Source organism: Onychomys torridus, chromosome 9 (genome assembly GCF_903995425.1).
Source record: "Onychomys torridus chromosome 9, mOncTor1.1, whole genome shotgun sequence".
Classification (NCBI taxonomy): Eukaryota; Metazoa; Chordata; class Mammalia; order Rodentia; family Cricetidae; genus Onychomys; species Onychomys torridus.
Genome location: NC_050451.1, coordinates 47,540,537 through 47,565,858, shown reverse-complemented (window position 1 = coordinate 47,565,858; position 25,322 = coordinate 47,540,537). Strand labels below are relative to the sequence as shown.

The 25,322-nt window shown below is 41.9% G+C and overlaps 1 protein-coding gene across 1 annotated transcript in view; it reads left to right on the top strand.

Moving 5' to 3' along the window:
- LOC118590743 overlaps positions 1 to 8,665 on the top strand; it is a 121,935-nt gene extending 113,270 nt beyond the window's left edge. The window contains exon 4 of the mRNA XM_036198510.1: positions 8,437 to 8,665. Within this exon, the coding sequence (XP_036054403.1) occupies positions 8,437 to 8,665 (229 nt within the window). The remainder of the gene's footprint in view (positions 1 to 8,436) is intronic.
- Positions 8,666 to 25,322: the final 16,657 nt, after the last annotated feature.

Below are 25,322 nucleotides of genomic sequence, written 5' to 3'. Positions count from 1 at the left end.
CTGGTAGAATTTTGGGGATCACTTATGTATACTATCATATTATCTGCAAATAATGATATTTTGACTTCTTCCTTTATGATTTGAATCCCCTTGATCTCCTTCAGTTTTCTTTTTGCTCTAGCTAAGTCTTTATCAACTATATTCATTAGCTATGAAGAGAGTAGACAACCTACTCTTGTTCCTGATTTTAGTGGAATTGCTTTAAGTTTCTCTCCATTTAATCTAATGTTGGCTGTCAACTTGCTGTAAATTGTCTTTATTATATTTAAGTATGTCACTTATATCCCCAATTTCTTCAGGACTTTTATCATATAGGGATGTCAAAGGCCTTTTCTGCTTCTAATGAGATGATCATGTGTCTTTTTTTCCTCTTTCAGTTTACTTATGTGGTGGACTACATTCACTGATTTTCATGTATTTAATCATCCTGCATCTCTGGGATGAAGTCTACTTGATCATGGTGGATGATCTTTTTGATGTGTCCTTGGTTTGGTTTGCAAGTGTTTTATTGAGTATTTTTGCATCTATATTTATAAGGGAAATTGGTATGTAATTCTCTTTCTTTGTTGGGTCTTTATGTGGTTGGAATGTCAGAGTAACTGTGGCCTTATAAAATGAATTGTGCAATGTTCCTTCTGTTTATATTTTGCAGAATAATTTGAGGGGTATTGGTGTCAACTCTTCTTTGAAAGTCTGGTAGAATTCTACACTGAATAAAGCACATCTGACCCTGTTTTTTTTTTTTTTTTGTATTGGTTTCTTTGTTTCTCTTTTATTGATTTCAGCCCTCAGTTTGATTATTTGTTGACATCTACTCCTCTTGGGTGTGCTTACTTCTTTTTGTTCTAGAGCTTCCAGGTATGCTGTTAAGTTGCTAGCATGAGATCTCTCCAATTTTTTAATGTCTGCATTTAGCACTATGAATTTTCCTCTTAGCATTTCTTTCATTGTGTCCCATAAGTTTGGGTATGTTGTATATTCATTTTCATTGAATTCTGGAAAGTCTTTAATTTTTCCTTTATTTCTGTCTTGACACATTTTTCTTTTATTTCTACTTTCTTTTAGTAGAGAGTCATTTAGTTTCCATGAATTCATAAACTCTCCATTGTTATTTAGCTTTAATCTGTGGTGGTCTGATAGGATCCAGGGAGTTATTTCAATTTTCTTGTGTCTGTTGAGACTTGCTTTGTATCTGAGTATGTGGTCAGTTTCGGAGAAAGTTCCATAAGCTGCTGAGAAGGTAGATTCCCTTTTGTTTGGGTGAAATGATTTATGTATATCTGTTGGGTCCATTTGGTTTGTAATGACTGTTAGCTACAGTATTTCTCTGTTTAGTTTTTTTCTGGATGAGCCATCCATTGGTGGTAGTGGGTTATTGAAGTCTCCCACTATCTGTGTGTGAGTCAATATATGAGATAAGCTATAGTAGTGTTTCTTTTTCAAACTTGGGTGCTCTTGTATTTGTGGCATAGATATTAAGAATTGAAATGTGCTCTTGGTGGAGTTTTCCTTTGATGAGTATGGAGTGTTCTTCCCTATCTCTTTTGATCAGTTTTGGTTTGATTTCATTGGTTATTAAATGACTATACCACACCAGCTTGCTTCTTGGTCCATTTGCTTAGAATATCTTATTCCAACCCTTAACCCTGAGGCAATATTTATACTTGATATTGAGGTATGTCTCTTGGACACAGCAGAAGAATGGATCCTATTTTCACATCCATTCTGTTATCCTGTGTCCATTATTGAGACCAATAATGTTGAAATATATAAATGACCAATGATTGTTGGTTTCTGTTATTTTGTTAGTGGTAGTAGCAGGAAAGAGAGAGAGAGAGAGAGAGAGAGAGAGAGAGAGAGAGAGAGAGAGAGAGATTTTCCCTTCTTTTGATTTTATTGGTGTGAGATTATTTCCTGTGTTTTCATGGGTATAGTCAACCTGTTGTTGGAGTTTTCCTTATAGTACCTGTAGGGCTGGATTTGTAGATAGATATTGTTTGAATTTGTCTTTATCATGGGATATCTTGTTTTTTCCATCCATGGTGATTGAAAATTTTGCTGGGTATAGTAGTCTGGGGTGGCATCTGTGGTCTCTTAGAGTCTGCAGCACATTTGTTCAGGCCCTTCTGGCTCTTAGAGTCTCCATTGAGAAGTCAGGACAATTCTAATAGGTCTGCCTTTACATGTTACTTGGTCTTTTCCCCTTCAGCTTTTACTAGTCTTTCTTTGTTCTGTATGTTTAATGTTCTGATTATTATGTGAATAGGGGATTTTCCTTTGTGGTCTAGTCTGTTTGGTGTTCTGTAAGCTTCTTGTACTTTTTTTTGGCACCTCCTTCTTTATATTAGGAAAATTCTCTTCTATGATTTTGTTGAGAATATTTTCTGGGCTTTGAGATGGGATTCTTCTCCTTTCTTTGTTCCTATTTTTCTTAGATTTGTTTTTTTTTTTTTTTTTTTTTTCATTGTGTCCCAGATTTTCTGGATGTTTTATGTCATGAGTTTTTTAAATTTAACATTTTCTTTGACCAATTTATCCATTTCTTCTATCATATCCTCAACACCTGAGATTCTCTCTTTCACCTCTTGTATCCTGTTGGTGATACTTGCATCTTTAGTTCCTGTTCACATATCTAGATTTTTCATTTCCAAAATTCGCCGAGTTTGTGTTTTCTTTATTGATTCTATTTCCATTTTCAGGTCTTGAACAGTTTATTCATTTTCTTTAACTATTTGTTTATTTTTCTGGATTTCTTTAAAGGATTTATTCATTTCCTCCAATTTTTTTTGTTTATGCTTTCCTGGCTTTAAGGAAATTTTTCCCTTACACCTTGTTTGTGTTTTCCTAGATTTCTTTAAGGGATTCATTGATTTCCTCTTAAAGGACCTCTATTATCTTCATATAGTTGGTTTTAAGGTCTGTTTCTCAAGTTTCAGCTATGTCGGAATATTCAAGGCCTGCTGTGGTAGGATATCTGGGCTTTAATCTTTAATGGAGATATATTGCCCTGGACATTTTTTTTTTTTTTTGGTGGTTTTTTTTTTTTTTGTTTGTTTGTTTGTTTTGTTTTTGTTTTTCGAGACAGGGTTTCCTCTGTAGCTTTTGGAGCCTGTCCTGGACTAGCTCTGTAGACCAGGCTGGCTCGAACTCACAGAGATCCACCTGCCTCTGCCTCTTGAGTGCTGGGATTACAGGCGTGTGCCACCACCGCCTGGCTACCCTGGACATTATTGATGGGCTTTTTATGCTGGTGTCTAGGCATATGGGTATGGGATGATAATAGGTCTAGGTGCTGATTTCTTGATTTGTCTTTGTTGGGTGGGTGTTTTGTTCTTTACTTTCTGTTTCCTCCCTGGATTTTAGGAAAGTATGGAGCCATATATTGCCTATTCTCCTTGACTGCTTAGCTGGTGTATTCAAAGGGAATCCCTGGTGGTGTTGGAGGCTTGAAATCCTGGGATGAGTTGGGGGAAGAAAGGTTGGTAGGGAAGGTCTTTGGATCCCTTGGGGATGGGGTCCAGAGGAAAGGGGGACCATGGCAGATTTCCTGCTACAGAGCTGGGATGAAACCAGGTGGAGGGGTGGATTGGATCTCAGGTGCAGTAGGAGACCTGTGGGTCCACCTTCAGCCTACTTGTTGCCCTGGAAGGAGAAGCCATTGGGTCAGCAGGGGGTGCCTGCTGGGATCAGGGTCTGGGACAAGGCTACAAGTGAGGAAGAGGAAGGTTAGAGGAGGGGAAGATCCTTGGGATCCATAAAAGATGGGAGCATGGGGACAGGAAAGGATGCCGAAGAGCTGGAGATGAGAATGGGGAATTGGCTCTCAGGAAACAGAGAGAGGTTAGTGGGCAGCCTACCTGGTTTTCTAGAAGGTATGGCCTGTGGTTTAGCAGAGAATGCCTGCTGGAGTTGGGGGCTGGGGCAGCAAATGTTTGGAGGGAAGTTAGGAGGGGTTGGTCTGTGGGATCCACAGGAGATATGGGAACTGGGGGAGGAAAACCAAAGGTAGTGTTCTGTTGTAGCACGAGGGAGGAGACAGGGGCTTGGATTGGAGGGGAGGAGGGGGTATTGAGTCTTCAGTTAGATTACTGTTTCTCTGCTCTGTTTGGCTGGTGTGTTCCCACTGGGTGCCTGCTGGGCTTGGAGGCTGGGGTAAATGTGATGAGTTGGGGGAAGGAGGGATGGAGAGAAGATCTTTGTGCTCCCTTGGGCATGGGGTCAGAGAGGAAAGTGATTCTTGAACGTTCTTGGTGATTTTTACCTAATGGTCTCTGAAATTAGGAGGCAATTTCAAAGACAAAATAAAAAATTTCAGTGAATTCCAATTGATGGTGCCAGGCAACATGTTCAGTTTCCCCTGTCCAGTTCCACTCAAGGTGAACCAGTTCTAACTAAAATAAGAATGACAAATTTGGAAAGAATCACTACAAAATTGAATCCTTGAGACTCATGGAAAGATTTAATTGGGCGGTTCCCTCTTCCTCATCGAACTCTCAGTTTGCATATTAACATAAATAGGCATAATTTGAGTCACTATGTGTCTTAGGTTGCTGTAAAGAGATGCCATGACCACGCAACTCTTATAAAGGAAAACATTTAATCGGGCCTCACTAACCTATGCTAGGGCATACTACCTCTGTGGTTACCTTAACATGGAGTGGGAAGGAGTGCTCAGGCTCAGCTGTCTAGCTGGTAGGATCGTCTGGAAACAGCTCGATATAGTAACATATTCTGTAGTGAGAGAGTGACATGTCCAGCCAGCATAGTCCCTTGTTGACATTGTGCTATTGGAGAAATGCTTAAATAAACAGCTTCAGCTCAAGAGTTCTTTTGGATCCAAGTGCTGCCATGGGAAGACAGAGGCATACATGTGTCTTTATGTTGACTTTAGCCCCGTGGTATGTAAGCTAATATCCTTTCCAAAGCCCTACAATAACTATATATTTGTTTAAGCTCTTACCAATGTGCTGGAGTGAAGATGTTGACCTCTTGAATTGGCAACAAGACATTTAATAAAATTAGGAGATTAGAAGGAATTCAAAGAAGATATTTTATCCACCCTGCAGTCTCAAAATGCTACTATTCCAAAAAACAAGACAAAACAAAACAAAAAAATCCAGAAAAATGCCAACAATGAATTATTGGACAGCTGGAATTTTGTTTACTTATCTCAGAGAAGCAAGTGCTGAGACTAAAATCTGCCTTGGATACATACTTGTAGGATGATATAATAGATGGTCTAACAGCTCGAGGTGCTGTGAGGAGGTTCACTGAGCTGATATCATTGTGTCTTCATCATTCCTATCTGGAATAGGACCTGCTCTGAATTTACAACTGGGGACAACTCTTTTAATTTTATCCCTTTGGAGCCTGGCCCTCCAGACACTAATGGAAGTCTTAGAATCATCAGTTTAGTTATTTGGTGGGGATTTAAAGGTCATTGAGTGTCAAACTCCAAATACTAAGCTGTTTTTAATCATTCTTCATTTGGTATGGTGACCTGGAAAAGCATTTTGTCTAAGAACCACCTCCACCAAACTCAAGAACAAACATACAAATAAAAAGCTCAAATTCTTCCTTAAAGTTTGAGAGTTTTACATCTTCTCCAGTTCACATATGCTGTTTGGAGCTCCACGAGGAAGAGTTCCAGAGAGTCCAACCAGTTTTTCTGAGAATTCCCAATTTCTTATACACAACTCTCTCTCTCTCTCTTTTGACATTTTTCCTTTTATTGAAGATAGATTTTTTCTCCTGTCGTATGTCTTATTTACAGTTTCCTTCTACTCCTCCCAGTTCCTCCCAATATCCCCTTTCATCCAGATCCTCTCCCTTTCTTTCTCTCATTAGATAACAAATGGGCTTTGAAGGGCTAATATTAAAACAAAATATAATAAGATAAAACAAAAAGGAACACATCAGAGTTGGACAAGACAAACCAACAGAAGGAAAAGAGCCCAAGGAGAAGGCACAAGAATTGCACTCTCAGGAGTCCCATAAAAACACTAAACTGGAAGCCATACTATGTAGGCAGAGGACCTGGTGCAGATCCCCACAGGCATCCTGCATGTTGCTTCATGTCTGTGGGTTCATATGAGCTTTGCTCATGTTGATTTAGTGGGCCTTGTTCTCTTGGTGTCCTCCATATTCTTTCTGTCTTTTCTCCCATGGGGCGCCCTGAGCTCTGAGGGGAGGGATTTTATGGATGCCTCCCATTTAGATCTTCGTGTTCCAAGGTCTCTCATTCACTGCATAATGTCTGGCTGTGGGTCTCCATATTTGTTTCCATCTGCTGCAGGTGGAAGCTTCTCTGACGTTGGCTGAGCAAGGCACTGATTTGCTTCCCTAGTTGGAATCCATTTTCATGTTTCAAAGAACACTTGCCATTTTATTTCCGTTATGACTGCACACTAAAGAGTCACAAGACCAAAGAATCCTACATTTAATCATCATGAAATAGTTTTATGGCTATTCGTTTCCTCATTTATTCTTTTCTCTACTTCTTAGATTTTAACTAGTGGATAAAACGACTTTAACTGATGTTTACTGTTTGGAAATTGCTGCTCCGAATAGGATGGACTATTTTCAGACACTATTTCTTGTTTGATGGTTACTGTTTAACACAATTAACAATTAAAATAAAGTACCCTCAGTGTACCAGTCAGTTTTGACTGTTGACTCGAATGTAGAAAGTCACCTGGGGAAGGGAGTCTCAATGATTAGGTTGGCCCGTGGACTCGTTAGGGTGGATGGGTTGTTTTGATGATGTAGGTTCATGTGTCAAGACTCAAACTCAAAATGAGCAGCAACTCCCCCTGGGGTTGTTCTGAACACAGCAAGTGAACATTCATTCTCTCTTTGCTCTGGACACCATGCATACTACTAGTAGCTTCTAGGTGCTGTGCCTTGATTTCCCTTCAGTGATGGGTTGGCACCGGAAGTGTGAATCCAGTAAGCCCTTTCTTGCTTAAAATTGCTGTTGTCAGGGTGTTTTTATCACAGTGAAAGGAAAGGAAATCAGGACACTTGAGAGGCAGATTCTAGCTCATTCTTTAAAGAAGACCTGGTAGGTGTATTAATGGAAGCAGAAAGATTCCCCTCATATTTTAATTCTGTCCTCCTTAGCTGAGAATTAAACACATGCTGACTGGCTTTAAAGAGAAGGCAGCAGGTTTAGTGAGCTCAGCATCCCGAGCCCACCCCTCATCTCCTTCCCTTTGTACTCAGGGGATCCAGACATAGCATCTCCACCTGCTGAAACCGGTGGATTTCTGCTGTGCATGTCGGTATCCTCCTGAGGATCCTGGGAATCAACTTTGTGATTGATCTATGTCGTTAGTCAATGGGTTTTTATTCTCATTGAATTTCTACATATTTGATGAGCTCTCTCCCACAGAATGGCCGGTTTCTCTTCCTTCTAGATGTTATAATTGTTCATATATTTTTAATGCATTTTGGAAAGGAAAGAGTGTAGTGCTGAAATTCTGAGCTGGCCATCACGAACTGAAGGAAACTGCTGTGTAACCTCTGCCTGGAACAGTCTGTACCACTGGAGAACTGCTTGCCTCTGACTCTGTGGGGTCGCTATTTGCTTGCGTTTTTCTCAGGCACTGCGCAGGCCAGCTCTGCGCTCGCGTGGTGGTGTTCCAGAATTCCTGGCCCCTGGGATCAAGGACTTTGCTTAGTCATCTGCTCTTCTGTGGATGGAAACTGTGATTTATGTCTAAGGAAATCTGACAACGAAGGCAGGATCCCTGCCTTAATTAAGTCGCATCGAATGGAATTCACGAAGGGATGCCTTTTTGAGGTTACTTTGTGTAGTAAAGGGATGGTATTCCATCTACTATATTGGACAAATTTCCTTTTTTATATTTCCACTGACAGGCTGATTTTATGACTTTTGTAGTTCTTCATTGTTGAGTAATTTTCCTTTCAGCAGAGGCTGGGGGATGTCAGGTTCCAGCTCTATCACTCTCTGCCTTATTCTGTGGAGTCAGGGTCTTTCAACTCAACCTGAAGTATTTCCACATCAAATAATAAAAAGAAATTCAGTATTTTAAATTTAAAAAATCCTATTACTGCATTAGTTATCTTTTTCATTACTATAAACAAACAGCTGATAAGCAGTAAAAACCCAGTAGAAAGGGCATTTATTGGGGCTCAAGATTGGACGGTTCAGTTCGTCATGGTGGGAAGGCACCAAGGGAGGAGCGGCTTGCAGCTGAACTGGCAGGAACATCTGCAGCTCAGGAAGCAAAGCATGGACCTAGCAGACACTGCTCATGCTTTTCTTTTTATTCCACAGGAACTGGAAGCCTGTGAGAGCATGCTCCCCAGAGTCAGGAAAGACTTGCCCCCTGGGTGATCTCTGGAAACAGCATCTAAACCCACTCGAAGGTGAACTTCACTAATAATCAGGGCATTTCTTAATACAATCAGGCTGACAGTGAAGATTAGTTACCAGGCATGCTTTAGAAGGTGTCCCTGTGTGGACTTGGGTGGCAACACAGGCCACGGACATCACACAGCCCCTGCCTGTGATAGGGCCATGGACCCAGACCTGGCCCTAGGCTGCAGCTCAGGCCTGGACATCATTATGCCTCCTGGGGGCAGCATGGGCCACTCAGATCAGCATGGTCCTGGTGGCAACGTGGCTCTTGGAAACTAACATAGACTAAGGTGGCTGTCCGGACCTCTCAGTCTTCAGTGGTAACTGAAATCATGGATATCAATACAGATCCTGGTTGTTGCTGCAGGGCCTCAAATCTAGACATAGCTCTTGGCAGCAGCTCAGACCTGGACATTGAGATGAATACATTATTAAATGTGTTAAATTTTTAACTGATACGTAAAAGTTGTCTGTATCCGTGGGATACTTTGTGATGTTTCAGTATATGAATATTTACTGTATTGAATATTTACCTTCTTTGAAAACATTCAAAATCCTGTCTTCTAATATTTAAAACATACAGCTATAGTTAGTTAAGAGCAAGATGTTCTGGTAAATGTATTTTAAAATGCAGTGTGGACACAGGTCCAGTGCAGGATGTGGACATTTTAAGTATCTTGCCTACTTCACCTCGTGTTTGCCTATTTATTTTCTATATGTGGCTTGTGATGTGTTATTTTAATTCTGAAGGAATTTATCTAATTTCTATTTCTTTTTGGGAGGTTTATATCTTCCCTAAGAAATATATTTTTGTGGCTCGATATTACGGAGGCATTTTCTCAATTGTGTTCCCCTCCTTTCAGGTAACTCCAGCTTGTGTCGAGTTGACAGAAAGCTAGCCAACCCAAATCATACCCAGTATTATACCAAAAAGTAATGATTGTGCCAAAGCAATAATTGTTTAGGGAATATAAAATTTATTTAATATTTAAAAATCAATCAAAAGACTAGCTGTAAGGCATTTTCTTAATTAGTGATTGATGGTCAGGGCCAAGCCCATTGTGGGTGGTGCCATACCTGGGCTGGTGGCCCTGGGTTCCATAAGAAGGCAGACTGAGCAAGGCAGTAAGCAGCACCCCTCCATGGCCTCTGTATCAGCTCCTGCCTCCAGGTTCCTGTGCTATTTGAGTTCCTGCCCTCATTGCTTGTGATGATGAACTGTTCTATGGAACTGTGAGAGAAATGAACCCTTTCCTCTCCAAGTTTCTTTTGGTCATGGTGTTTTATGCCAGCAATAGTATCCCTAATTAAAACAATATGTGAACATAGAACACTAATGACTTTCAAAGACTACTTTGATTTTGTCAGTGCAAGATCTTTGCGTTATAGGTTTCTTGTAATGGGTGTGAAATCAATTGATTCTAGCCTTCTAAAATGAGTTGTTTATAATTAATTGCTATTATTTCTTCCTTACATGTTGGTAGCATTCGTTAGTCAAACTGTACTGGCTTTTTCAAAAGACAAAGCCCATCTCTTTAACACATACAGGATATTTAGTTTTCATATTTCTTTCTGTGTTGATTATCATAATTGTGCCTTTCAAGAAGTTGGCCTATTCTGGGAATCCAGTGCCTGTGGTGTGACACCTTGCATAGCCTTGGTGCAGTGGGTAGGGGCTTGGACCTGTCTAGGCTCAGTGTGCTGGGCTCTGCTGACTCCCCACAGGAGACCTTGATTTGGGGGATGTGAGGATGTTGGGGGGGGGAGCCCATAGGTGGCTTGGGAGAGAGGGCTGGGGGTGGGAGGAGAGAGGTATGTAAAGTGAGTAGAAAATTTCTTAATTAAGAAAAATGAAAGAAAAAAGTTAGCCTAGTCTAGCTAAGAAGTAGAATTTATTTGCTTTGAGTAAAACAGAATGGCTAGAGATAAACTTCTTGGTTTCAAATGAAATAACTATAACCCAGGCACCTTGGTTATTGAACCATTTAATAGTTATTCTAGAAGTTAGTGTAAAATGAGTTAGTGGGTGGGGGAGAGGCCATTGGTAGCCAAGAGCTCTTCAGAACTGAAGGATCCTCTGTCTCAGATGCCTCTGACATGGTCTATCCTGAGTGTTATTTAAGTACACAACTGATATTTGCTAATCATTCACTATGCATTCCTTTGTAGCACAGAGAAGCACAGCAATATGAGTTCTTTCTAATGCAGTGGGGCTACTTTCCAATAAAAGGGATGTTAAATCAATTATAAACACTTTAAACTCAATTTATATGGAGACTCTGTAGTCATTCATGTGCAATTCTTCATCACAAAACCCACAGGGTGTGAAGTGTTCACCTTTACTAATGGGGTCATCAAGTTCCCTCACAAAGTTAAGTTTATTAATACCTCATACTTTGTTTCCAGTTATTGTTTTAGCAAATTTACCAAAAACCTGTAGAGTGTTGGATTTTTCTTCTGTATCTTCTTGTTGCTTTGTTTCACATGGTTTTACCCCAACTGTCACTCAAGGAAAGGACTGCTTTTTTTTTCTATTCACAGTTTCCTTTCTTGGGATCATCACAATGATTTCCTAAAGGCTTTGAAAGATAAATTCATGTTTATTATAGCTTATTGTCATTTAAATCAAGCAATTTAGAGAAATAAGGAGATACTGTTTTAATTACACAAGCTTATACTCACTGGAGCAAAGCAGACACATCATTATGACTGGGGTTTTTAGAATAAAAGGGGCCAGTACGGTAGTGTCTTCACGGAGGGTAACCAGGGTCTGCCAGGAGGCTGACCTGGCTAGACCCTGGTAGGAGGTTAGGTTCCTGTTGGGAAAGATGACCAAGAAAATAGTGGACTATTGAGGGAAAGAAATCAGAGTTAAAAATTCAAGAGAGAGGGCACCCAGGAGCACAGCAGTGAGTCAGGTGAATATCAGCAAGGTACTTGATTTACAAATGCCAGGATAGGCTTAGCAAGTTTCATCTCCTGAGTTACAGGATTCACTACCCAGCCAGGGTGGACAGAGATTCTACTAAAGGTCTGTCTCTGAGAAGAAATGACAGCCCCCAAGTGCACATTATTCAGAGGACAAATCGCTGGAGTACACACTCACTTCTGTTATGATTAAGCATCATTCTAGTCATCTAACAGGCAAGGTGGCTTTCTAAGTCTTTGGTAAAACACACACACACACACACACACACACACACACACACACACACACACACATTCAATGGAAACCCTACATGTAATCATCTGTTTATAGATGAAAACAAGGCAAACCCTATGTGGAATTAATAGGAAATGTACACTAAGGCCCAGTGTTCATATATTTCTTTTTAAAATGAAACAGCATCCACCTGTACTGCAGGTTTAAAAACCAAATCAGGCAGTCCTTCTCAACTAGAAAACATCCAGAGAGAGACACCAAGAAAAAAGACAAATCCTCATCATTTATCCAAACAACTTGAAGTGGACGGTACAAGGTCTTATTTGAGACAGTTTTCCAGACTGTACTTTATCAGCTGGAACACACCTCCATGGACAGGCCATTCATAGATTGCCTCTTATTTTCTCACTTCACTTCCTTCAATGATGTCATTTTTTGCAAATCCATTAAGAGTGTACAATCTTGTATGCCAGATAGCTAAACCCCCAGTTTACTGCCTAAAATTAAATACAAGAAAAAAATACATGACAAATGTCCTTAAATAATATCCTATTTTCTTTCCCTATGATATGGAGTCTACAAGACATATCTCTTACCTGAGAGTGGTAAAAACTATTTTGCTTTAGTTCTATTGTTTAAATGTGGGTATAGCCATCTACTCAAGTGAAATTTGTTTATCTCCTTTCTTGTCTTACAGTGACTGTGGGAGAATAACTTTCTGAAAAAGTGGATGCAATCATTTATATAAGTTTCAGATATTTTCTAATCAACAATGTTTAAATGAAAGTCTTTGGGAGATTCTATGTCTGTGAGCAATAGTTGAAGCAAAATTGATATTTATTTCACCAACTCTGAGTATCCCTTACTCTTTGATATTTATTTTTGATATTATTTTCACTACTTTAAGATTATAAAATCTTTTTTAATATAAAAATGTAGCTAAATACCCTATCTAAAATAAAAGGAGACCACATGGGCCTAAACAAGAGAGCAATTGTTTCTCCCACTTGAGCCCACAAGGATGTTGGGGATGATGTGCTCAGTGGTGCATTGCCTAATCCTTCATTCTGAAATTTCTCTGGCTGATGTTGAAACTGGACTTCTGTGCTACCTTTAGCCCCAGTAGGCCTTCACATCAGTTTTAGACACCCCCAGCACCCTCACTGTCCATTATCTGAAGCAGCCCTCCATAGGTCATGCCTGCCACTAGGTTAATAGACGCTCCCACTGGGGTCTGTGTGCTCCTTTCACAGCTGGGTTAGCTGCAATCCTGCCACCTCCAGCACCTGTGGGTTCCCCAGCACCTGACAGTCCTCCAGGGTCTCCAGGACCTCCGCACCTGCCGGTCTGCCAACACCTGCAGATCCTCCAACACCTGATGGTCCTCCAGCACCTGCAGGTCTTCCAACACCTGATGGTCCTCCAACACCTGTAGGTCCTCCAGCACTTGCATGTCTTCCAACACCTTCAGGTCCTCCAACACCTGCAGATCCTCCAACACCTGATGGTCCTCCAACACCTGTAGGTCCTCCAACACCTGCATGTCTTCCAACACCTGATGGTCCTCAAACACCTGCAGGTCCTCCAGTACCTGTGGGTTCCCCAGCACCTGACAGTCCTCCAGGGTCTCCAGGACCTCCAACACCTGCAGGTCCTCCAGCACCTGATGGTCCTCCAACACCTGCAGGTCCTCCAGCACCTGCAAGTCCTCCAGCACCTGCAGGTCCTCCAGCACCTGCAGGTCCTCCAGCACCTGCAGGTCCTCCAGCACCTGCAGGTCCTCCAACACCTGCAGGTCCTCCAACACCTGATGGTCCTCCAGCACCTGCAGGTCCTCCAGCACCTGCAGGTCCTCCAACACCTGCAGGTCCTCCAACACCTGATGGTCCTCCAACACCTGTAGGTCCTCCAGCACCTGCAGGTCCTCCAACACCTGATGGTCCTCCAACACCTGCAGGTCCTCCAGCACCTGCAGGTCCTCCAACACCTGCAGGTCCTCCAACACCTGATGGTCCTCCAACACCTGCAGGTCCTCCAGCACCTGATGGTCCTCCAACACCTTCAAATCCTCCAGCACCTGCAGGTGCTCCTCTAACACCCAACAGTCCTCCAGGGTCTCCAGGGCCTCCAGTACCTGCATGGCTGCTTCCTTAAAGCCTCTCCCTAGGGCAGACTGTGTAGCCAGCCATCTTGGAAACGCTGGCCCTGCAGACAAACAAAAGTTAGGCTTCTTTGGGGCAGAAGGTGGTCTGAGCTTACATGAAGCTGGCATACCTCGAGCACCTGAACAAACCCCTTGCAATAGGAGGGAGGAAGGTCACAGTGGTTACTTTCATAACAGATGATTCTGACCTTGAATTCGTGCTCCATAGGAGTATTTTTTTCCCTTGCTCCTTTAAACACACACATTTTGCTAGCTAGCCTGGTCTTCTCAATTAGAATACAATGGTTGGGATTTAAGAAATTTGTTTCAAACCATTTAAGTCTAATGCTTAGAATGTCATTTTACACCCAAAGAGGCACTTGTTAAATATGTTAATGATGAGGATACTGGAATCAGTGTCTCTACTGATAGACAAAGGTATAGGGCAAATGAGGAAAAATATGTAGATTTAGGATTGGGCAAAGCATAAGAGCTATTGTGTTGAAACAGCGTGTTCAGTGGCATTAAAGTTGTGTTAATTTAATATCTAAGAATATTTATTGAATATTTGACATTTATCATGTGTGTCTGAGGTAATATGTATGAATGACTAGAAGAAATCCCAACATGCCTGAGGCTTCCATGTTAGCATGGTGGGGAGATAATGCCACATAAAACTTTGTAAGTTTTAAGATGTTATAGGACAGGAGACACTATTTCAAGAAAAGGAAGAGGGCTGTGAAGGTTAGGATGGGGAATGGGATAAATCCTTCGGTAGGTGGATTGGGGAAGGATACCCTAAGAAGGTAGCACTTGCGAGGTCTTTAATAAAGTAGTGGGGAGGTTAGCTACCTGGATGTGAAAGGGAAGATTATCCCTGATAATGGGCCAGCCAGTTCAAAGACTATGAGTTAATTGTGGGTTTGGACAAGCTGGTGATGATTATATGATTGGTAAGTGGAGGGAAGTGAGGTCAAGGCAGAAGTCAGAGGACGTGTTGTGTCCATACGCTGTGGACTTCACTGTGAAGGGTTTGGGGAGCCACAGAACAGCTTTGAATAGGAGGCAAGCTCTGGCTTTCATTCTTCCAAAGAACTCTGGTCACAGAATCACTGGACAAAGGAGGTAAAGACACAACCAGTGTGCTGGCTAGTTTTATGTCAACTTGACACAAGCTAGAGTTATCTATGAAGGGGATGGTGCATTTTCTTCATTGATTATTGCTGGAGGTGGGCCCACCTCATTATGGGCAGCATTACCCCGGGGCAGCTGGTCTTGTGGTATATAAGAATGCAGGCTGAGCAAGTCAAAGGACCAAGCTACTAAGTAGTATTCCTCCATGGCCTCTCCTTCAGTTCCCACCTCCAGGTTTCTGACTTGAGTTCTTGCCCTGATTTCCCCAGTGATAGACTCTGACCTGAGTGTTGTGAGTTGAAATAAACCCTGTCCTCCCTAACTTGCCTTTGGTCTTGGTGTTTTCTCACAGCAATAGAAACATAAGTAAGACAATAAGAATAGTAAGAGCTGTTGGGAGGCCATTTGACTTGTGTGTGAGTAGGGAATACACTGAGTAGGCGTGCCAGCCAATACAATGAACAAATTCTTCCCCCCCACTTCATAATGTTCCCAAAACTTTCCAAAATTGAACCACCAAGTTGGAACCAATACACAGTATTGTGTATGGGGCATAATAAATCACCACTATATATATTGTGACCAATAGGGCTTCCTAACAGATTGCATTTGGAGTAGGGCATATGGTACACTCTCTCATAGAGAAGGTTCAGCTACCTGGGATTTCATTTTTAAAACACAAGACTTTATAAAAACAACAAACAGCTGGGCGGTGGTGGTGCACGCCTTTAATCCCAGCACTCAGGAGGCAGAGCCAGGCGGATCTCTGTGAGTTCGAGGCCAGCCTGGGCTACCAAGTGAGTTCCAGGAAAGGCACAAAGCTACACAGAGAAACCCTGTCTCAAAAAACCAAAACCAAAACCAAAACACAAAAAACAAAACAAAACAAAACAAAAACCCCAAAAAACCCAAAACCAAACCCAAAAAACCCCAAATAATTATTGGTTTAATTATTATGAAAAGTAAATGATGAAATTACAAGAAAAACTATAAATAATATAGAATAACAAAATTTTCATAATTTAAAATTTTTGAAAGTGGTATCAATAAGGGAGATGTAGTTCATCAAAAGGATATGAATTCAACTAAGTAAAATAATCATAAAACACTACCTTTCTTCTTAAATGGGGGTCAGGGTGAGGAGAGGGATCTGGAATTTGGAAGTAATGACCAGAAATACCATTCAATAAGAAGGAAAATTGAATACAAGATGAAGCTCAGAGTAGCAGGCTAAGGATGACAACCTGAAAAGCTGGTAGGAATCAGAGTCGAAGGGTTTGAGATTTGGGCTTGGATTTAGTATATATTTTCCCTTTTGTCTTTAAAAAGACACATAAAGGGCAAACATCTATCAGGAACAACTCAAGGGGTATTTATGTAGACTCACAGTTTCACAGAGTTCAGTCCAGGCTGTGTGGTCCTTGGCTTGGGCAGAGTGTCAAGGTGGGAGGAGCATGTGCTGGAGGAGAGTGGCCCACTCCATTGTGGAGAGGAAGACAACCGGGATGGGTATTTACAACACTCGGAGGCATGCCGCCAATGGACAAATCCTTCCAACCAGGCCCCCCATCCTAATGTTTCTAAAACTTGCCAAAATCAAGCCACCAAGTGGGAAGTAAGCAGTTGGCACGTGAGCCTGTAGGGGTCATTTCATGTCGACGCCATGACGTGAGCCATGAGCAGCAGGAATAAGTGCTTCTCACATAAGTGCAGAAAGCTTGGTGGGTACTTTGTGTCTGCATTGTGTTGACACTGTATTGCTTTTCCGAGATGCTCTCAGCCCTTGCAGATCTGCTGTGAAGACAACTGACTTGTACACTGAAGAATAGTGAACAGGACCTTCACAGGAGGAGCCCCCACCATGGGGAAATCAAGTGGAAAAACTAGGGAGGTGTCATGATGATCAGAGCAGCCAGGCAAGAGAATAGAATTTTGATAAAATATGATGTAGCATAACATTGCAACATAATATAATACAACCACTATACTTGTTTTTGGCTTTATTTTTTAATTGGGAATAAAACTTCAGGCTTGGTTCATGCTAAGCAAGTGCTCTGCCACACTGAGCTACATCCCTAGACCTTAGGCATGTATTTTATGATTAGAAAAATAACACTCTATTATTTGAAAACGAGGATTTTTAAAAGGTAAAAATTTAAGGAAAAGGATGGTCCATGATCTTACCAGAAAGCTTGGACCTTTAGCGAAACTGAAGCCTTCACCGAGCACAATAGGATGTTAGGTCACCAATGCTTGTGTGTTTGTGACTGCTTTGCTGAAGCTATATTTTGGCTGAGTTAATTAGTCTGTTTTGACTGTACACACGAAGGGGAAACCACCTTCACTTTAAAGAGTGTTTTTGCCCAGTGTTTTCTACTGTATTCAGCACACTTTATTATGCCAAAGTTGCCCATTGCAGCCCTCTGTTCTTCCACGGAATAGCCACAAATAGACATGACATACGCAAGCACCCAAATGGTGCATCTGGATTTCTGATTTAGCTGAAAGATGTGTAAAAATGCGTGGAGCCACATCTGAGGAAGGAAAAGAACACATTTTCCCCACCCATCAGTGTGATTTATGATCCCTGAACTGTTTCCCCATCCCTTATTTGAAAATTGGCCTGAGCAAGAATGGAAGAAACACAGATCTGAGGCTCTGGAGTGCTTGGAACTGGGTATTAGTGGATCAAATGCTTGGCACGGGCTCTGCTGTCAGCACCTCAGGTGTGTAATGCATTTCAAATTTTCAAGAGACGACTTTGATTTTGACATAATTCACACTCAAGTATTTCTTTAGATCGGGCTGAGTAATAGCCAAACACAAAGAAAGATATTACCTGGAACGAGCTATAATACCCTTTCCAATATTTCCAGCTACAGCTAATAGGAATGTAATCTTTCCATGGCTCTGATAAATAAAAACTTAAAAAAATGTTTTTAATGATCTTATCCCTGGTAGGTACCAGGATGACAAGTGGAGCCACAACCTTCAATAGCACATAACTATGTTTTGAAAACAGACAGGGGGAAAAAAAATGAAGGTTTCTCCTCTACTTCTGCTACGCAGTGTGCTGGATACATAGTGCTTGGGAGGCACGGTCTCTACACTCCCCACCTCTCACTGATTCATAGCAAATGAAAACCAAACTCCAGTTTGAAATTCTTTCTCCAGTAACAAAGCTGTCTTCTCAAAAACTGGTCCTGTACTTGTAAGCCCAGGTGAATGTCATCTGTATTTAGAATGGGTCATCATGATGGTTACTTCCTCCTTGTCCAGTAGTCAACAGGGTGGAAGAGTAGTCTAGCCTGCCTCTGCTCCAAGCCTAAGAACGCTAGCTGATCCAGGGATCCGCTCCTAAAACCTCCAAAGAAGTCAAGTAATTATAGCTCCAAATCATTCTGTTTGCTGAAGCACTCACTGTTCGAGGTTTCTAGGCTCCCAGAGAAGCCTAAGCAATGGTGGTTGCATCTTGGATCTGGATGATGACTGTTCAGTTATGAGAAAGTGGGAATTAAATTATAGAGAGGCAATCTGAAATAAGTGTGCACATGTAAGGACGCACAGACTTCTCCCCAGCATTGTCCTAGCCCATTGGTGCCACAATTAACTTCACACCCTATCCCTTCTTCACCTCCTTGATAGCTAGTTTTCAAATACTCTTAAGAGTACGTCCCTTTTCACATAGCAACCAGGTACCCCAATTTCCCTCACACTATTAACCCCAACCTCCAGTCTTCTAATAACTTGAACCTTAACCTCATGCCGTCAAATGTTTCTGGTAAGGTCACAACAGTTGTCTCAAGAGGAGCTGATGAATATCCCAAAAGACCAATTTGGGGCCACACTGGCCGCAATGATGAACTGTTCTTTTTATAGATATTATAAGTCTATTTAAAAATCCACTCAGAGGAAATATCCTAGTAAAATGACATGACGTCAGTGACATCTGCCACAGTAAATGACAGTTCGCCAATGCACCCTTCATAACCAGGCCACTGTTTGCTATGTGGATAAACAGCTTGCCCTGGGTTGACATCTGTAAACCTATTGTATGTACGATAAATGTTAGAAGCCTGCAAAGATTTACAATGATCACATTTCTGGGTTGCTATATTGCCATAAAAACAAATTACCCAGAAGCTTCAAAGTGAGGTCCTATAAGTTCACACATAGAACTCACAGAAATAACAAATGGAATGGCCCTCCCTACACACAGTTCTCCTAGAGACACTCTAGCTTCATGGTCAGTTAAAACTTGTCTTTGACTCTCACACATATAAGAGGCCAATAAACACATCTAAGCCATCAGTTAATGTGATTACAGAGATTGTCTTTGCTTTCTTGACTAGCCAAGGTGTAATTCAAGCGGAGTGAATACTTCTGCTCCATTTGTATAAATAAAACACCTGGTGTTCTGAAGTATATTCATGAGATGAGGATGGAGCTTGGTGGCTGTGGGCTTGTGCCTGCCTACCATTTATGAGACTCTCAGTTCTATCCCTAGCATGGCAAAAACAGATGAGTGAATGGATAACTAAGCAGATAAAGGGCCAAAGAGATGGCTGAATGTGTCAGAACACTTACTTTCTTGTCTGAGGACCTGAGTTCGAATCTTAGGGCCCTCATACCTGATTGTAACCCCAGATGTGGGGTGGGCAAAAGATAAGAGGACTGTTGAGTTGCCAGCCTAGGTTCAGGTTCAATGAGAGACCTTGTCTTAAGGCCGTGGTTCTCAACCTTCCTCGTGTTGCCACCTTTTAACACAGTTCCTCATGTTGTGGCGACCCCAACCATAAAATGATTTTTGTTGCTAATTCATACCTAATTTTGCTACTATGATAAATCATAATGAAAATAAATATTTGATACTCAGAGTATCTGATATGCGACCCCTGTGATAGGGCTGTTAGACTCCCCAAACCTGTCACGACTTGTATTGAGAACCACCGTCTTGAGGTGGAGTGTGTTGAGTGGGACACTCAACATCTCCTTTGGCCTCTGCATACACCACACACATACATACCTTTTCCCCTGACGACAACACACACACACACACACACACACACACACACACACACACACACACACACAAAGAGAAAAACAAGTAAGAGGCCTAGCAGGATTCAAAGCTTAGACAGGACTTGACCTGGGAGCTGGTGCTTTGGTTTCTTTCCTGTTTTTGTTAAAGTCACTGACACATTCTGTAAGACCCTTCAGTGCTGCTGGACAGTGGCTGCCACAGCAGAGGATCCAGCCAAGCCCCTGGGGTGAGAGAAATGGCCCCTCGTCCGATGACACACTGAGTGTGACCAGCAGTGTATTACTCAGCAGGGTGTCAGCAGTGCTAACAGGCTGAATGACATCAATGCTATGTTTGCCTTTTTCCAAATCCAGGTGTTCGCAGAGAAAACAAAACACTCCGTGGCTTCCAGGATCTGGACCAATGTTTACAGCTGGGCACTGGTGTTTTTTTGTTTGTTTGTTTGTTTGTTTGTTTTTGTCCAAATAGAGACCACTCTGTGACCATGGAAAAAACAAGAGTACTTTGTAATGAAGTCAGACTGCAGAAAGACATGTACGCTGTTAATGCCACATGAATTGATGTGATCAGACATCACCATCCTTCCCACTATGAGCAGCTACCACTGCCTTATCAATTGCAGCCTGAATCTCCAGCTCACCCATCTTCTGATTAAGATTTACTAATGTGTTGGATCATTACATGTCCATTTGCTGACAACATCCTCTGTAGAACAAGTTTTCAATTCTTTATATTCTTCCCCCAGTCAACACAATAAATCCTTTCTAATAGCTGCCCATGGTGTGTGTTTTCCCTCATAGTAGCTGAGTGAAGCCAGCTCACTGCTGCTGCCTTCCTATCAGCTCTAGCTAGAGGCATGGAAACATCCCTCTCTTCCTTAAAGGCAAACCTTGGGAATTCCCATCCTGAAAAAGGAGGGCTGGATTCTCAGTCTGAGCTTGGATAGGGCCCCTGGGAGTACAGGAAGCACCTAGAACGGGGGCCATGAGGAAGCTGGAGGACTCTTGGAAGGGGAGATGTTTCTTCGGGATGCCTTGTTTCTTACCAGCCCCATTCCCCATGGATTGTCACCCTCTGGGGATAAGAAACCACATTTTTCTTAAAGTAGTTCAGAGTAGTTCCAAACCACAATTAAAGCAAGTTGTGAACGATGTTAAATTAGTTCAGAAGAGCATTTGCAATGTCTTTGGAATCCACAAGATTTCAAAAGAGAAAAGTCAGAAAAGGTGGGATGGGTGTTTCCAGAGAGACTCTCCGGGGATCCCTGAAGAGGTGTCCATACCCTGGAAGAGTAGAGGGAGGGCCTGGTGCTTGCTGCACTCCAGCTCAGAGGATGTTTGGGTTGGTGCAATTTCTGCACTTCTTAAGCAAAATCTTAGTAAATCCATGGCCTTATTTGTACTCAGAGGTGTCTCTTACAATGTTTTAATATCATATTGAGGTACCCATGAAAGGGCACTTCTGAGAAAATGGAAATAACAAACACTTGCTCCCCCAAAGCATAGTCGTGTGGACTAGAACACCAGGACCAAAATGATGGTGTTCCCGCAACAGCATTCTGTGGCATCCCAGGCATGCCAGTAATGTTGGTCTTCTTGATTTAGGTCTCAGTGAAGACTTACATCTGGGAGAGCTTCCTGTAGCATCTCCTCATCACCCAGCTTTGGGGCATCACTGCTGGTTTGGACTTTGTGACATTGCCTTCTTTCAGTCACTCAGCTGTCCTGGATAGAAGCATTCTGTGACACTGCTGGGGCATGCATCCAGCCAACCATGTGGCATGCCACCCACTCCCAGCTGAGGAGCAGTGCAAGGAGAAGGGACTGGATGCCTGGGCTGGAGTTCTGCTGGAAGAGCTTAATCTGAGTTAAGACACTCCGGAACGCGTGAGCAGGTAGACCAAGACCTCTTTCTGTGGGATAGATATCCAGTCCCAGTAACCCCTCCCCCTTTTCCTGAAGTCAGGAGATGAAGTGGAACAAACCCTTATTTTATGATGAATGCCCAGTAAGTTACATCATGGAAAGAGTGTTTACAAGTCCCATAGAGCATACTGCCTGGATACTAGCAGAGAAATGGAAAGAGAATGGGAATTTTCTGAGCTCCTCTTGTCCTGCATGCACCCAGAGCCCTGAGAGGTGATGGGCAGGAGTCCCTAAGGAGCCCTCTCCCATGCCAAGCATTTCCTTAGCTAGAACATCCGACCTGGCACAGCTAGTGGACTTAACGGTGTTATCCTCAGCACAGTTGATTACAGCTTAGTTCACAAAGGCCTGAGCACAGAACCAGCCCTCCTACCTTCTTCTTATGTAGAGAAGAGCTCTAGGTAGCTCCAGAGTTTCCATCACTTCCAGTCCACAAGTCTCGTCCTGAGCAGAGGCACAGCGGAGAGATAGAGGCAGCAGATAGCATTCGACTACAGAATTCTCATTTTGAGAGCAGCATTCAAGTATGTTACAGTTTTATACGTTCAAATATTCACCTTCTCTTTGGTTCCTCCTCCCCCTCCCCCTCCCCTCTCCTCCTCCTCTTCCTCCATCTTTCAGAGACCTCGGAGTGCTAACATTCATCCTAAGAAGCCTCAGTACTGACATTTTCAGTCACCACTTTCATACAATAGTCTTTGTGGCTCTCAGGTCCAGGATCATGCTCCCTGGACTCTTCCTGACAGATTCACGAACTTCCCTCAAAGCATCATCACTTACTTCCCCTTGTTCTGGGTCAACAGTAATTAAACAATATGATTACATTCTTTCTTCATTCCTATAGCATGTCACCCTCACTCTTCTTATGAGGAGTAGTAAGAGGACTGTTGGGGTTAATCCTGTCACCTAGCCCCCATCCCACACAGCCTGTGGCAAGCATGGGCACACAAACACATTTAACACACACACACACACACACACACACACACACACACACACACACACACACTAATCATACTGACACACAAACCGCAATGAGATATTTAAAAAAAATTTTTCATGTAGTGCCAATTTTACATTTTTTATATGAAGAAACATACCTGTGAGTTGAGAAGCCACTGAAAATGTCAGCTGCTGACTTGATTTACCCTATTGTTGCTGCTGTTCCAGCCTCCCAGGCTTCCACTGTGGACTACGTACAGTGGCTCTCCAGGAAACTTCCAGGTTGTCCTTGCCAGATTGGGGCTGCTGAGGTACCAAGTCTGGTGAACTGAGCAACTGCTGGGTTGTTCTGAGACGGCCAGGGGGGCCACTCCAGCTGTTGAGATGTCAAAGAGCATGAGACAACTGTTTCTATTTTAATGTAGGTTGATTTGATAAATTCTGTGTATATATATATATATATATATATATATATATATATATATATATATATATATATATACACGTATACACACACACACACACACACACACACACATATAAAGATTCTCAGCATGTGGCTGTCATTCACTGTCTCCATCGTGCGTGCCTCTGAACTTCTCTTTATATCTTGTTAGAGGAATAACTGAGATGATTAACATCCCCTCCACTTTCACCTTTTTGCATCAGGTTGGGGAAGCATCCATTTTACTTTGTTCCAACTCTTTCTCAGGACTGCTGGAATGTCAGAAACCTGGAGAAGTTAGGAAAATTTGTAAACATGAAATCCCCAATACTTTCATATTAGTAAGCAAGAGTTCTCCCTAAAGTGAGATCTTTGGGTTGATTTGGGGAAGAATATCAAGATTTCCTCTGGATGGGGTGCTAGCATGCTCTTGACTTTGTACAAAAATTGGGGTAACCCAGTATTTAAATGAATTAATAAATCTGTCTAGTACTTCAAAAATTCTGCAACATGTTGTAGAAATTTTCTGTAATTTTCTTGTAAATGTCAAAAATTGCTAATCTATTCTAATTCCGTATAAGAAACATTAAGTTTATAATACATAAAGTACATGTGTACACACATATGTGCCCATGTGCATACACTCATACATACATTCACACACACATGCGCACACACACATGTAAACATATATGTGCTCTTGTGGAACTTCTGTGAGCAGACAAGACATTTGGATTATTTATTTTAGATAAAAAATGAGCTGTTTTTTAAGCATAACGGCTGTAATCCTTTTACGATGTTTTGCTCCTAAAATATTTCTGGATTTGCTAAACCAATCTTCCCAGCAAGGCATGCACAATACTGAGAAAGTTACTCTTTGTCATGGGTTGGGAGGTGTGTGTGGGGAGAGGTGTAGAGACAGGCATCATGTGTTCCAGGCTAGCCTCGTATTCACTGTAGAGTCCAGACTGGCCTTGGATTCTTAATTATCTTACTTTTAAATCCCAAGCACTGGGATTATAGGCATGTGCCATCACCTGGTTCCTTTTAATAATGTGTAGGACTATGGTTGGGAAATGGACAGTAGCATGCCTGTTGATTTCTTTCAATGCATATGTTAAAAGTCAACGGAAGGGGTGACTAGAGAGTCACACTGTGCTCTACAGACACATGCATTTGCTTTCCAGCATTCTCGGGTGGGAATAAAATAGCCTCACCCATATGTATACACCTCAGTAATTTATTTCTTATGTTCAAAGGAACTCTTGGTCATGTGAGCACCATTGATAGATTAACACTGGGAGCAGGTCCAGCATGTTGAACTAGAGCTTGTTTGTACAGTGGAGCTTTATGGTGATACAGAACCAGAACCCAAGGCAAGTTTAGAGCCTTGAATGGCTTTAGAATAAATAAATCCATCCTATCTTCCTGGCCCATTTATGTTTTTCAATGAAAGACATAATTAAACAGTGTATTCCCTGAACCCCAGAATTCACCAATGAGTTGGGAGTCAATGGTAAAAGCATATTTAGCCTTTAGAAATTCCCAGACACCCACCATAAGTGTCACTTGTTACCACCACCAGCAATGCAGGATGTGGCTGCTTTACATGTCAGGTCCTTATGCTCCGACACCACGGGGGAGAGATGGTGGTTCCTGTGGCTTCATTTGCTTTTTTCCCTGAGAGCTGAGGAGATTGAATACTTTGACATTTGCTGCTTACTGGGAGCTTGCACACATCATTTCTGAAGTGTATTTAAAGATATTTTTTGTTTATAGTATCTCAGGTTTATTCCTATATATTAAACTTTGATTACTTTTCAAAATGTTTTAAGTGATATTTTCCTTTATGATTTCATATTCAAAGTTTTGATTATAACTGTGTAGAAATGTAAATCTGTCACGGAGATGAATCCACTTACTGGGTATAGTAGTGTGCCTCTGTCTTCTGTCTATGTCTCATCAGGGTTTCTCATGTATTCAACATGTAATTTAAAGAAGTATGGCTTAATGTCTGTGGTAGTTTGAAAGAAAATGGCCCCCAGAGGCTCCTAGGGAGTGGCTTTATTAGGAGGTGTGGCTTTGTTGGAGTAGGTGTGGCTTTGTTGGAGGAGGTGTGTCATTTGAGGTCTCAGATGCT